The sequence below is a fragment of the Maylandia zebra genome, linkage group LG16, assembly GCF_041146795.1.
Source record: "Maylandia zebra isolate NMK-2024a linkage group LG16, Mzebra_GT3a, whole genome shotgun sequence".
In the NCBI taxonomy this organism is placed as follows: Eukaryota; Metazoa; Chordata; class Actinopteri; order Cichliformes; family Cichlidae; genus Maylandia; species Maylandia zebra.
In genome coordinates this window covers 19,685,728-19,699,562 of record NC_135182.1, presented here as the reverse complement: position 1 = coordinate 19,699,562, position 13,835 = coordinate 19,685,728, and the positions used below count along the sequence as shown (strand labels likewise).

At 42.3% G+C, this 13,835-nt stretch overlaps 1 protein-coding gene across 3 annotated transcripts in view; it reads right to left on the bottom strand.

Moving 5' to 3' along the window:
- LOC101473631 (FERM, ARHGEF and pleckstrin domain-containing protein 1) overlaps window positions 1–13,835 on the bottom strand; it is a 57,382-nt gene that overhangs the window by 20,483 nt on the left and 23,064 nt on the right. For all 3 annotated transcript variants that reach the window (XM_004557796.5, XM_023152999.3, XM_004557795.5), the window contains exons 3-7: window positions 3,046–3,150; window positions 2,906–2,948; window positions 2,651–2,729; window positions 1,780–1,877; window positions 572–686 (exon numbers count right to left, since the gene is read on the bottom strand). In XM_004557796.5, coding sequence (XP_004557853.1) covers window positions 572–686; window positions 1,780–1,877; window positions 2,651–2,729; window positions 2,906–2,948; window positions 3,046–3,150 — 440 coding nt within the window. The remainder of the gene's footprint in view (window positions 1–571; window positions 687–1,779; window positions 1,878–2,650; window positions 2,730–2,905; window positions 2,949–3,045; window positions 3,151–13,835) is intronic.

Sequence of the window (13,835 nt, the reverse complement as noted above, 5' to 3'; positions counted from 1 at the left end):
CTCCCAAAACGAGTGGCAGTTATAATAGAAAAGCCTAAAAAGAAGCGCCAAGTTCAATCGCCAGCTTCACTTCTTGCGACCTCCTGCACGAGACGCCTCAGAGCGCTCTCTGACAAACTGCGTTTTTAACCTACTGAACCGGTCGACAGCAGCAGCGTGAGTCATGCAGCAGGTTGAAGGAGGATTTCAGATCTCTGTTAGGAGGAAAGTAGTCTTTATAGACAGAGCAGAAGATGAACTCACATCCACTTCTGGCCAGAAGCTGTAAAACAACTTACAAAGACTGCCTTTTCTAAGCCCGTGTATAATAAAAATACACAGCTCTCTGAGAAAGGAGCCTTTCATTCAATGGCTGTTTTCCTGAATGTGCCACCTCTATAATAAAAGTTCCCAGTGGGACACGCACGCGGTCTGAAACAACATTTCCTGTTGACGGGTTGAGAGAGTAATTTGAGCGCAGCCATGCCTTCAGTGACCTTATGAAGAGAGTTAAACAGAAACTACGACTGGAACCAAACAACTGCCTTATTTTAAAACCACTGTGCAGCCTTGAATCAAGATCTCTACTCACATATTCTTTGAGTGAAACTCCATGATTTTGTCAATGAGGGGCATTTGATCTGGGATGTAGTTGTTGTTGAGGAGGTGTGACCGGCACTGGCTCTCCTCAAAGTCTCCAATCTCAGCTTAAGGGAGACATGAAAGAAAGGGGGGTGAAAAAGCTCATGTTATACAAAATAAGAATAAAATAAATAAGAATTGATAATAATGAGAATAATAGCAAAGAGAGTCAATGTAGGGTGCTTGTAAAAGCGCTTCAGAACGTGGCTTTTCTGGAGGAATTAAAGGTTTTTCCTCTTTTAGTGTTTTATTGATACAAAAAAACTTTGATCACTATCGTGTGACAGACTGCAGCAGTGAAAATGCTCAGATTTCCTGGCATTGGCACCATCTAACTAAAAAATACCCACCGTAATACACAGATAATCAATTTGCAGTGGTGTTAAGTGTGCACTGTTACATTCACGGTTAAAAGAAAGCATTTAATCTTTAGATGAAATGTTTTCTGTATCAGGATATAATAAAAATAATCCGTGTCTTAGCTGCTCTTAAAATTAGGTAAACAAATCCTCTGATGAACAACAACACATGACATCTTACACCCTATAATTATTCATTTAACAAAAGAAATTAATCAAAAATGAAAAAGCAGTGTGTGAAAAACCCTCACTGCTTCTGCAGGAAATATGAGGCTAAGTAGCTGCTGGGTGCTGATAATCAAATGCACTTGATTAACTGATCATCAGCGAGTGCGAGCACCTCTATAAAAGCACTACTTTAGGCAGCTTGCTGGTCTGGAGCCATTGTTTATTCACACAATGCCAAGAATGAAAGACATCAGTGATTTTAGTGAAGCGATTGTTGCTGATGGTGATGATTTGGGAACTCCTCAAAGTATTCTAGAGACAAATGTGAGGCTAAATCACCGTTTACCTAGTTTTTCAGACACTGCTTCTACATTTTGTTGGTTTTTTTTCGTCAAATAAATAACTACTTGCTGTAATTTGTCATGTGTATTTGTTTGTCTGAGGTTGTATTTGCCTAATTTTAACAGCTGGTGAGGACTAGATTATTTTTTACTTACTTTTCATGTAAAATCTTAGAACTGATACTGTACTTTGCGGTGTACTTTTGTTTTTTTACCATGACTGCCTTTCATCTATGTGTGTGTTTTGTTCCCGTGAGCTTAATGACAAAAACAGCTCCGGCGTTCCTTACATTGTATAATGTAGGAGACCATCAGAGCGGCGCTGGTGTCGTTGCAAGTCAGACGTCCACAGAAAAGGTCCTGTTTGATCTGGAGGGCAAACAGGTACCTGGGCCAAACACAAACAGCATTCGCATTATACAAAAGGAGGAGCTGGAGTTTGGTGTTTTCTACCACCTGAATTCTGGATCAGATTGAAGTCTACTGCTAAACTCAAACATGGCAGCCAAGAGGATTATTGCAAATTCTAACTAAATGAAAAGCATCTTTTGCCTTTCTTTGAACCACAGTCAGCTGGAACAAGTGTACAGTTTAAATTCAGAAATCTATAAGAAGTAAAGTTAGTTTTCGGGACATTTCCTGAACACATTGCACCTCCTGGCTGTAGTCCAGCACAGAAACAAATATAGTCCTGATAAGAGGCATAATAATTTCTTTGGTTTTTTGAGAACATCTAACGTCAGCGCCAACTAGTCAAGCAGTTTACATCCACCTCCGTCCTTCAGCTGCCGAGTTTGCCAAAAAATGTTTTCAATGTCTTTTGCATTTTCAAATCAATGAATAATTATGACAAATAACCAGGATTTAAAGTCCAGAACAAGAAAGGAGAAACCGGAAAACCATTAGCTCCGCACTAATCTCCCAGGAGGTAAATCAGAAACGTGGCAGCCCTGATATGTGAACAGCATAGCGTGGTGGGGAATAAATCTTGTGGGAACCGCAGCACGTTTCATGTTTCCACAATTGTTTTCAGTCACAGTGGAAATAAGTGACACTGATTTACACTGACACACTGTATACAAGTGCATGTTTCATTGCCAAGCGGAAGATAAGCACGCTGTTGGGACAAAGATAAGTTATATCACACAGAGAGGAGCTCACCTCGTTAGCTCCTCCAGTAGCTGGGCGTGGTCCGGGGGGAAAAACTTCACAGAAAACCTCAGGATTGTGTGTTTCGGCCCTGCGTAAACACAACAAAGAGATCTGCTATTGGACTGCATCAAATACACAAAACAGCAGCCCTTTGAAGCGAGATATGCTTCTCGCTCGCTTACAGGTTTTCTCCAGACAAACAAATAAACGTTCACTGAGAGAGATTTCTTCAAAGAATAGGGTTCAGTATTTTAAAGCACTTACGCCTGAGCTGCTTGATAATGGGTTTGATATGGTCCAACCAAACCTGTGAAAGAGAGAAGACGGTCAACACGGAGCTGATTTTAGGGAAAGCTACGTTAGGTATGCTTGACAGAGGTTCCTCTGTGCTCTCATTTACTCACCATCATCTTTTGTTGGTTCTGAAACTCCAAGCCAAAGTAGTCACCCTCAATGAGATTCATGTGGGAGCACACGAGGTCAAACAGCACCTTGCCTGAGGCTTTTTGCTGTGAACAAAAGGAAAAGACAAAGAGCTATAGTTAATATAACACTGCAACAGTAACTATTCCTGTTTTAAAGTCAGCTTTTGTCCTCAGCATTGAAGTCAAAGGAGACTCTGGTATTTTATATGGTTACATACATAAAGCCAGCCAAACTTCTGGGCCGAATGACACAAAAGAGCACTCAGGCGCAAAAGAGCCCGGCTTTGTTGACCTGTCAAACCCCATGCGAGTGAATGCTACCCAAGTAGATAATCATTTTTTTGACCAAATTCCTCTGCCAGCCTTCGTCCTTCTATTCTTGCTTTCACGGGCTCGGTTGGTCACAAAACCCCTTCCTCCCTGCTGGAGCCAGAGGGGGAGGCAGATCCCGTCTTTGATCTGTGTTTTCAGTGTCACTGCTGTCACTGATGACGGCCTGGCGGCCTTTGAGGTTGATACAGTATCAGGACGGGATAAAGACCCTCCCCGACCACCTCCGTCCTCGCTCGCACCGCGCGCAAACACTTTGAAGAAAGAGCGAGCAGCCCACGTGCTGCCTGGCGATGTGACAACACACAGGCCTCAGAAATCCACCACATCTTTGGAGAGAGAAACTTTCCCATGTAAGGTCAAGTAAAAGTCAGGGATTTCCACTGAAACACTTCTGTTGCAGGCACCCTGAGAAGACAGAGCTCTGTCAGGCGCACACACAGCAGGAGAATTTCTGCCTGGCTGCTTCCTCGTGACTGCTTTGCACCAGAGCGGAGCGTGTCCCAGCTATAGCATGTGAGTGTTTGTAGTAGCAGTTCCCTTTGGTTTGGATAATGATCCAGGGATGTCTCCGAGTGGGTTTCAAGGAAGCAGTTCCTCCTGTGCTTTTACATAAAAGGAAGAGTGAGTCGCAGAGACGCGTCACATGAATTCCCCTTCATGCAGCTGAACTGTATTAAAGGGTCTCGCCCGCCTTTAAATGTGTCTGGTTTCACAGGCAAACAATGATACAGTCTGCGCTCCTGTTGCTCAAAGAATAAAAACACAAGCTTAGCCAGCTTAGTGAAAGGGTTTACACTTTCACAAAAAAATCCAAAGTCTTTCCCAAACAAGCGCCCACTCACAACATCAGCCACCCCCCCCCCCCCGCGTCTGTCCTTCCTACACAGCACTACTGTCTCTCGTCAGGCAGCGCAGAGGGTGTCCTCTGTCGCCATATGGAAGCCAGTTGTTTCCATATGGTGACAAGCAGGCTAGAGGGAAAGAGCTTAAGCCCTTCTCACACGTAAATATTCCACCCTAACTGAGGCAAATGAACTCCTGAATGACTTCTATGTCTCATGTTTTCTGAACAAATGTGCCCCAGGAAAACGTACGGCGGACAAACCGCTGCAGATGCAGTGTTGAGGCTCAAGAGTGTTTCTGTCTCACGTATCCAGCCCTATAAATCTGCTGTCGGGGCAGAAATGACCGCGAGCCAAGCAGAGATGGGTAAGGCCGAGGCTGATTAAAGCTTGACAGTGCTTGATTAAATGCAGCTGTTGCAGACTGGAGTTACGGCACTGCCATTTGACACCGCTGCAGCCGGCACAATAATAAGGCCACTGTTAATGATGCACAAGACCCAAAGATGACAGCTGTACTGGCGCAGGCACTTGGAGGACACTTAGTAACACAGTACTCACTTTAGAGTCTCTAAAAGCCTAATTGCAGCTACGTAATAATGAAACCTGGCATAAAAGCAACTTGTCTTACAAAACCGAACCCTCTTAGTTGCCATTTTATTAGGTACACCTATCTATTACTAATATACCGCAATACAATAGACATTTAATCAATCCTAGCAGGATATAACCCGGAGGGGATATACAGTACTGGATTGGAGTAGTTTTAGTTAAATTTACCCAATAAAGTCTGAACCAACTGTTTACGAAGAAAGACGCTCATCTTTGGACAGTACAGGTGTTACTAGATTACTACAACTGACTCCATTTTTTTCATTGGGGAACCTGTAGGCAGGGATTTTCTCTTATTCAGCCACAAAGGCAATAAGACCATGAGATCAATATAGACTATATGGACTATATACTGAGCCACACCTCTTTGTCATTCTATTCAAGTGTTTCATTCAATCCCATTGTTGCTGATGAATGAAATCAAGCACGTATTCATGCTGTCTGTCTTTACAAACATTTCTGAGGAATTGGCTGTTATAGCACAGCTGCAACAAGTCTTTAGTGAAATTTCTTCCCTTCCAGACAATCCACAGTGAGCTGTATAGTAAGTGGTAATATTGCAAAGTCAAAGCATTCACGAACCACAGCAATTCAGCCATGAAGTGACACAATAGGTAGTCACCAGTGCTCTGCTGACTCAATAACTGCAGATTTTCAAAGTCCTCTGACTTTAACATCAGCACTGGGAGCTTCATTGTATGGGTTGCCATGGCAGCAGCATCTCCTTGCAAGGCCAGTGTTGGCTTGAGTGATGTAAAGCATGCCACCGCTGGACTGTGGAGGAATGGAAACGTGCTGCAGTGATAAATCTCATCTCGTTTCTCTATCTGGCAGTCTGGACACCAGACTGAGTTTAGTCTGGGTTTAGTGAATAGCAGGAAACACTGCCTGCCTGAGTGCACGGTGCCAGCTGTAAAGGTTGGTGGAGGAAGGATAATGTTATGGGGTTGCTTTCTAGTTCCAGTGAAGGGAAATGTTAATGTTTTAGCTCACTGTGACATTTTTTTATAGTTCTATCCTTTCAGCTTTTGCAGAGGCTTTTCTGTTCCAGTGGGACTGAGCCCCACTGCACAAAGCTCAGTCCAAAGAATGGATGGATGATTTTGGTATGGAACAACTTAACTGTACCACACAGAGCTCTAACCTCAACCCCACCGTACCTTTGAGATAAACTAGAAAGAAGATTGCCAGCCAGGCCCTCTCATCCAACATCAACGTCTGACCTTAGAAATGCTATTAAACGGGCACAAATTGCCGCAGACAAGCTTCAAAAGCTAGTAGAAAGTCTTCCCAAAAAGAGGGGAAGCTGTGTTAGCTGTAAGGGGGGAACAATTTCCATAATAATGCACATGGATTTACAATTCCAATTCCCAAAAAGTTGGGATGATGTGTAAAATGCAAAAAAACAACAACCCAGAATTCAGTGATTTGCAAATCCCCAAATTTACAATAGAACATGGAAAACATCAAATGTATTAACTGGGAAAATTACTGAGACCAAATCATTTCTGATCTATTCACAGCAGAGATTCTGACCTTTCTGTACAGGAAAAGTTCAAGTATCACAAATAAAATAAATGAAAGCTCTGTTCAAGTGTGCCATTAAACCACGGCAGTGTGACAGTGAGCCAGCTTGCAACTGAAGTGGGAATGAAATCCAATTGTTCATTATTTCTGAATGGGTGCCTGCATGTTGGTAATGAGTGCCATAGCTGCCACATATTGTCAAGCACATATATGTGGGTAAATCCTAAACGTGTTGATACATGCTAACACTTTCAGAAGCTACATTAAATTAGCTGTTTTTTTAGCATTTCCAGAGCTTACATTTGCTCTGCACTAGTCGGTACTACAATGGGTCTTGAAGAAAACACAGATATTAATGTTCTGTGGGAATAATTTCTTCACAACTCTTTGGTTTTCTTTCCAATATTGTTGGGTCTGTAGCCGACAATATCAAGTGCCCTGAGGCAACTGTTGTTATGAATTTGTGTTTTATGAATAAAACTTCGAACTGAATTGAAATATTGACTTGTAGCAATGGCCTAGTGTGAACGTCTGGATTAAGAAACATCTGATTTAAAGGGACAGTTAACTTAACCATTCAGGTTGTTTTGGAGTGAGTTGCCCATATTTGAAGATATCAGCTTTAGAAAATATTATCCCCTGTTGAAAATAATGGGACCCGATAGCACTTCCCTTGAGGTGCTCCAAGCTCCAAAAACATTAATGTGAAAAAGTCAGCAGCAATATCTCCTTCTAGAAATCATGACCTGGTTACTCAAAAATCCTCAAACCCTGTTGTGAGCACTTTAATGTAGGAACTCTGTTTGTGTGCATTTTTTTGGCATCTGAAGCAGCACAAGGCAAGTGCAATCATGTTCCATTAGATTCAAGGAAAGGCACTGATTTCCACAGTTGATATCTCAAAAACTGGGCAACGCACACCAAAACAATGTAGACGGGTCATTAGCACTACAGGCCACAGACAAAAATACTTGAATTTAATCTCAGAGTGACCTGTTCATTTAATTTAATTTAGGTCACTGAAGCTGTAAAGACACAAGATAATTTACTGTGTCAATTCACTGAACCATTAATTACAGCAAAGCTGTCTGTTTTTATATCCTCTGTTCATCCAGATGGCAAACAGTACATTTAACTCTTTAAAACATAAACAATGAAATAATTGCCCGAAATTTATATATAAATATATTTGATGATTACTGATGATTTAGAAGTCTCAAAAAAATCACACAAGCTGTATCAAATTAAATACACTAGGTGTTAAGGGGTTAAAAATCTAGGCATCAAAGTAGTCTCTAAGAAGACTGCACAAGCACCAATAAAGTCAAAAGGCCAACGCTAAAGTGTACAACAATCAGACAAAAAAGAAGCTGTGACTTCTTCCCTCTGACAGTGCAGCTGACTCAAACCTCTACATACATGTCGTGCAGCCTCCGCTTTCAGCTGAAAGGTTACAGTCTTAGGAAACATCATCATCAGGACCTGACATTTCTTTCATCATCTGGAATGCCAAGAAAATGTCACCAATCTTCCTTTTCATGGCCTCTATCTATAAAAAAATAAGGTTTACAGTTTACATAGGAGCCGTCAATTGCAGCATGAGGCAACGCTTTCTGAATCAGCAATCTCAGACCAGACAAGACGCGCCGGGAGACTCTGTCTGGGTTCATCAGGCTTAAACATAGACTCATAGGAGGCTACAACTGTTTACATGTGTGTGAGTGCGAGTACGGCTACGCCGCTGCATTGCCCTCTGCATGCTCCGACTGACAAAATGCAGCTAAATAAAGATGACAGCAATGTCTGCCTGGGTTTCCACTTCAGGGTAGACCAAACACTCCCCCCCAGCACCCTTTGTTAGTAAGCTCCTGTCAGCAAAAAGAGATAAAGGTCAGGTGTAAAGCAGCTCTGTGTTCCCTCTACTATTCCCCTGCAGGAGATATTCGTATGGCCCACTTCACCCACAAAAAGCTAGGCCAGGCGATGCTGGACAAACCTGAGGTTGTGTGGGGTAATGGGGGTGGGTGCCATAGATGGCAAACAGACTGCGAGTGCCTCGAGGCTCCAGATGGACAGAAAAAACAAAGGGAATCGTGTCTGGTTGAATATACTGCTTGGTGCATGGGAGGAGTTGATGCTGGCATTAAAGCAAAGGGGTTAGACATGACTGAAGAGGGACGTAAGAGTTTATTCTTTGTCTTTTCCTGTGTCGTGGACCCTGCTGGTAAACTTGTGCCTGCTGGTTCAGTTAAACCTCGACAGAATGTAGAGTAAGACTCTGCCAGCAGGAGGTTTTCAGCCGTGACATTCAGCAACGTCACAGGAAGTCGACTGAGGTCACGGATGAAAGAGATGTGTGTCATTCAAAGAAAGGAATAAGCAAGTGGTAAAAGGTCAATTCTCAGATTCAAAATATCTGCAGCGCTTATCAGATAAGGTCCCAGACAGGCTTAGCACTATTATAAAAGTGGTTATTTATTTATTTTCAAGTGATATCAAACCGACGTTTGATTGACTTAGTGCCGGAGACTGAAAGTGAGCTTTGCCAGGCAAAACCTTTGCGTCATACTTGTCACTGTGGTAGAAGTGGAAAACCCCAGGAACGAGTCTTAAGTGAACCACGTCTCTTTTGATAAAGCTGCTGTAGGAAGGGCTGAGATTACAAAGTGTTTACAGTAGCAGGCACATGCATCCTAGCCGGAATCCCTCTTGAAACCGCTAACTAACCATCCCATACTCCCATGGGTTCTGTCTCATTAAAGCCAACTATTCAAAGTACTGTCCTGCACATGTGGGCGTCTTTGCATCTGTGCTGTGGTGCCCAAGGAGGGGGAATGAAGGCAGGACAGAGAAGTCAGGAGCAGCTAAAGCTCATTCAGATTCAGGTCATGCTCCGCAGAGGTTCTCAGGGTGATTTGACTACAGCAGGGATATGACAAAGGGATAAAAGGAGGGAGACGAACCCGCTGATAATCCCGTCAAATTACTGGCGTGCTCCCGGAGCTCATACAGATATGTGATGAGGCATATATTGAACCGTTTTAATGGACGTGAAACACTTATCATGACATCTAAAAGTATTATTGTGCTTTTAGGAAATAATCAGCAGGTAAATGATTTAACTATCAAGCCCCCCCCCCCCCCCCCCCCCCCCCAGAGCCACTCTGTCACACGAGAGAGGAGAGGACAACCATGAAAATAACGCCTGGATCCTGTCAGAGGTAGAAAACACCTCCTCCTGCTTCTCTCTTGGAACCCCCCACCCCCGGACTCATTACGTTGCCCGCCTAGCCTCCCAGGAGTCAGGGCTGCAAGAACCATATTGATTTTGCATAAAGTACAATTAAGTGTCCTGTTGTGGCCATTGTGCTGCTGAATATCTGTGCATCTGAGCAAAGACCTCCCACTGTCAGTCGCTGCACCACAAATTAGCACAGTTGCAGGTTTGCATCGTTAGTGAAGATGGTAAACAAGCAGCAGCAGAGTTCAACCAAACATGCCAGTGTGCTTCGCAAAGATAAAGCTACGGGACTACGTTAAACCCACACTGAGCCAACACAACGTGAAGTCCTATCAGGCCTTAACCCAACACTGAGCATAATTAAAATATGCAAGAGGGCAAGAGCGGGTTTTAAGGCAGCTGGAATTACCAAAAAGATTGGCCCCTTTTTTTCTTCTTCATCTGTCCAAATCGCTTTCAGAGTGCCTCAAATTCTGAACCCATGCTGGGTATTCTCCACCACCGCCTCTCTTCAGAGCTGGGGATTACTGTCACTCAGAGGGAGGATGCGTCACTTCACATTTAGGCAGAAACTCCCCATTTAGCTAAGCTCGATAAAGGCAGCCTGAAGAACAGAATTCGTTTTGTGTCACCGCATTACCATAAGAAATACAAAAAAAGGAAAAAAAAGAATGAGCCCAAAATACATTTTCCGCCAAATAAAGAAAATAAAATACAGAAATTCAGTCTCCATCCAGCGTTATGAGGTCAAGCTATTTTTTTTTCCAGATTATCAGATGTCATCTCACCAGATTCTAAAGACCTGCATGCATAAGATATGCGAAAAAACAGCCATTACCTGCTGATTTAAAAGCAAATTGTGTAACTACAGCTGTAAATACAGTTTTCCTGCAAAGGTAATTATCACCACCTGCAGAATTAAGAGACCGTGTGTTCTCTCGCATAGCTGTGAGTACTGTGGAGCTCTGTACGTGTGTGCAGGCAATCAATAGGTTAATTAGGAGCTTAATTAACTGTAACTGTGAGAGATAACTCCCACAAGGTCAGGCCAATAGGGAGAAAGCGAAAAAGGCAATCCTTTCATATATATATATATATATATATATATATATATTATATATAATCTCAATACAAAAACATGTCAAAGAGGTAATTCTTAATGGTTTAGCACCAGCCATGCCTTGTCTGACCTTTACGTCTGATGGTCTTATTACAGAATACACCAGAGAGCTGAGCAAAAGACATTATCGAGTGAACTATTAGGTTTATGGTAACACCAGCTACAGCGGTATATGGGGCTGAAGTTAAATGTGATTACCTGTGATGCTTTGGAGACCGAGCGATGTAATAATGGTCTAAATTAATCTGTAACAGATAAAATATCAGCACACGAGGCACGAAACCAAGAAAAAAAAATCCTCCATTAAACCCTCATCAGTGCTCTGCATAACAAACTGGAAAAACTACAAGTCACAATCTGTCACAGTCTGCCAGGAACAAACATAACTAAATCAGGGCTACAGTCCAATTTCATGCACCTAGTCCGAGTAAACTCGGCCACTACGTGCCAGGATCATTTATATCCCCACAGCGTGTGACGCTTCCCCTCGGCTCAGACTTTTCAAAGCACATCTGCAGTTGAGCATGTTGGATGTTTGTCTCTAAACACACTCTTTCAATATTTTTGGAATATTTATTTTCCTAATTTAACTCTGAGCACTGCTGGGACTGTAAGACAACATGCAAAATCGAAAATTAATATCAGAACAGCAGAACAAACAGCTGTTGATTTAGCAATCTGGGCACTGGCTCCCACAGTCTGAGACGGGCCAGGTATACTTTACCGAGCTTCCAACCTGCACAAATCCATCAGATGCTAAAAAGATGGGACGCCCTCTGGAAAAATTAATATCCAAAGTATGCTAATTAACTGTAAGCAAATGTGCCACGCTGCATGCATAAACAGCAGCTTGCTAACAGAAGCTAATATTGGAGCAGATGTAGTGATCTATATAATCACTGTGATGTCTGCTTGTGTGCTCTGTGTGCTGTAGAGATCAAGAAAAAGAGAGACTGAGGCAATAATATGGGATGGCATTAAAGCAGAAAGCAGAATTAATAAGAAGCTCATAGTGTGGCAGAATTCACAGCCAGCACCCATTAATTATTGTACCACATACTAATGCAAAAACAGCTCAAACAAACAAACAAGTCTGAAATTCATTCTCATTTTCACAAAATGATCACAGAGACCGCATATAAAACATAGAATTAACCATTAACTAATGGAGGGACTAATGCAGTCCTTAGTTTGGCATTCTAGCCTCTGTGGTGGAGTGGGTCTGAGTGACCGAAAGCCTCAACTTCTTTTTTTGCCTATTTTACTCTAAATGGGGCCACAGTTTACCAAGTGAGCCTTTAACATAAACCCTGAAACTAGCAAGTACAGAAACTCATCAGGAAGATTTTATGAGATTATGGATTAAGTGAGCCATAGCGTCATTTTCCTACTTAATTAGTCCTCTTTGCCATTAGAGGAGTCTCCCCTTACTTTCTATATAAATGTATATATACCAAATTTTTCGGACGCTAAGGCGCACTGGATTATAAAGCGCATGAAGCGAAAAAAAATCTGATAAGTCAAACTTTACTCAACTCATTCTTCTTGCTTCCACTTCCGTACCATTGATTCATTAATGTTGAATTCTCTCCCAGCTGCTCTATTCCCATGTTGTTGCAGTATATTAATGACTAACCTCTATTGTGGATGGATTATCTCAGTTGTTCTCCTGACTAAAGTTTGGTCTGTTTACAGCATCCTACCATGCGATTACATTTGTCTCTAACCATCAGGAACCCTCATGTTAACTTTTATTAAGTGGGAAAAGTTCATCCTCCAGCTTCACTGTGTTTATGTTATGCTAACATAGCTGTGTTGCTAGCATCACGTAGCACATCATTCAACTTCAGCAACCCTACAAACGTCAATGCTGTTTAGTTTTCTGTCTTCATTTATGTTGAAAGTAATAGCAGAGCTGTACATTTTAATTTATTCAGAAATCTCTCAGTCAGAACATGGTGTATTATACTTAGATGGAAGCTAGCGAGCTAACTCCCTGCTAACTTCTAACTCGGTTAAATTTCATAAATTCTGTTTTCATGGATGCCTAGATGTTAAACTTAATTGTTACACCTGGTAAAGCAGCCATGGTGATCATTTTATTAAAGATGAAAGAATTTAGACAGTTTTTAACTCTCAGTGATGCTGCAGAGTTCGTTTGACGTTGGGACCTGAAGCAGATGGAGTTTTGGACCCAGATTAGTCCGTGAGGCTCCTGACTACAGCAACCGTAATGCTCCGACAATCCATCAAGTGGTGCAGCTTCGTAGCTCAACAAAGTTGTGCTAAAACATTTTTTGACAGCTCTTTGAGCGCCGTGTACCACATAAAATCAGTTTGAGGTCAGTAAGCACAACCAGAATTCATACATAAAGCGCACCGCATTGTAAGGCGCACTGTCAATTTTTGAGAAAATTAAAGGATTTTAAGTGCGCCTTATAGTGCGAATAAATCGGTAGTTGAAATACATTCACTAGCCACTTAGGCCTATTCAACTGCTCATTTAAGCAAATATCTAACACACCAATCACACGACAGCAACTCTGGTCTGAGTATTTTAGAAACTGCTGCACAACCATCTCTAGGGTTTACAGAGAATGGCCCGAAAAAGAGAAAATTTCCGGTGAGCAGTAGTTCTCTGGAAGACAAAGTCTTGTTGATATTAGAGTTCAGACAAGAATAGCCAGACTGCTTCAAGTTGATAAGAAGGCAACTTTTCCTTCTTCTATTGTTTGCTTCATTTAGGGGTCGTCACAGGACATCACCTGCCTCCATCTCTGCGTATCCCTCGTATTGTCCTCTGTCACAGCAACCCGCCTTCACTATATCCATGGATCTTCTCTGTGGTCTTCTTCTTTTCCTCTTGTCTATTCAACATCCTTCTTCCAGTATATTCACTATCCCTCCTCTGCACATGTCCAAACACATGAGCCTTGCCTCTCTAGCAACTTGATCTGTTCCACTGATATACACATTTCTAGTTCTGCCATCCATCTCCTGCCTAACATCATGCGTCAACCTGTCCATCAACACTGCAAACAAGAATGGGCTCAGAGCAGATTTCTTACGTAATCCTTCCTCCACTTTGATCTGT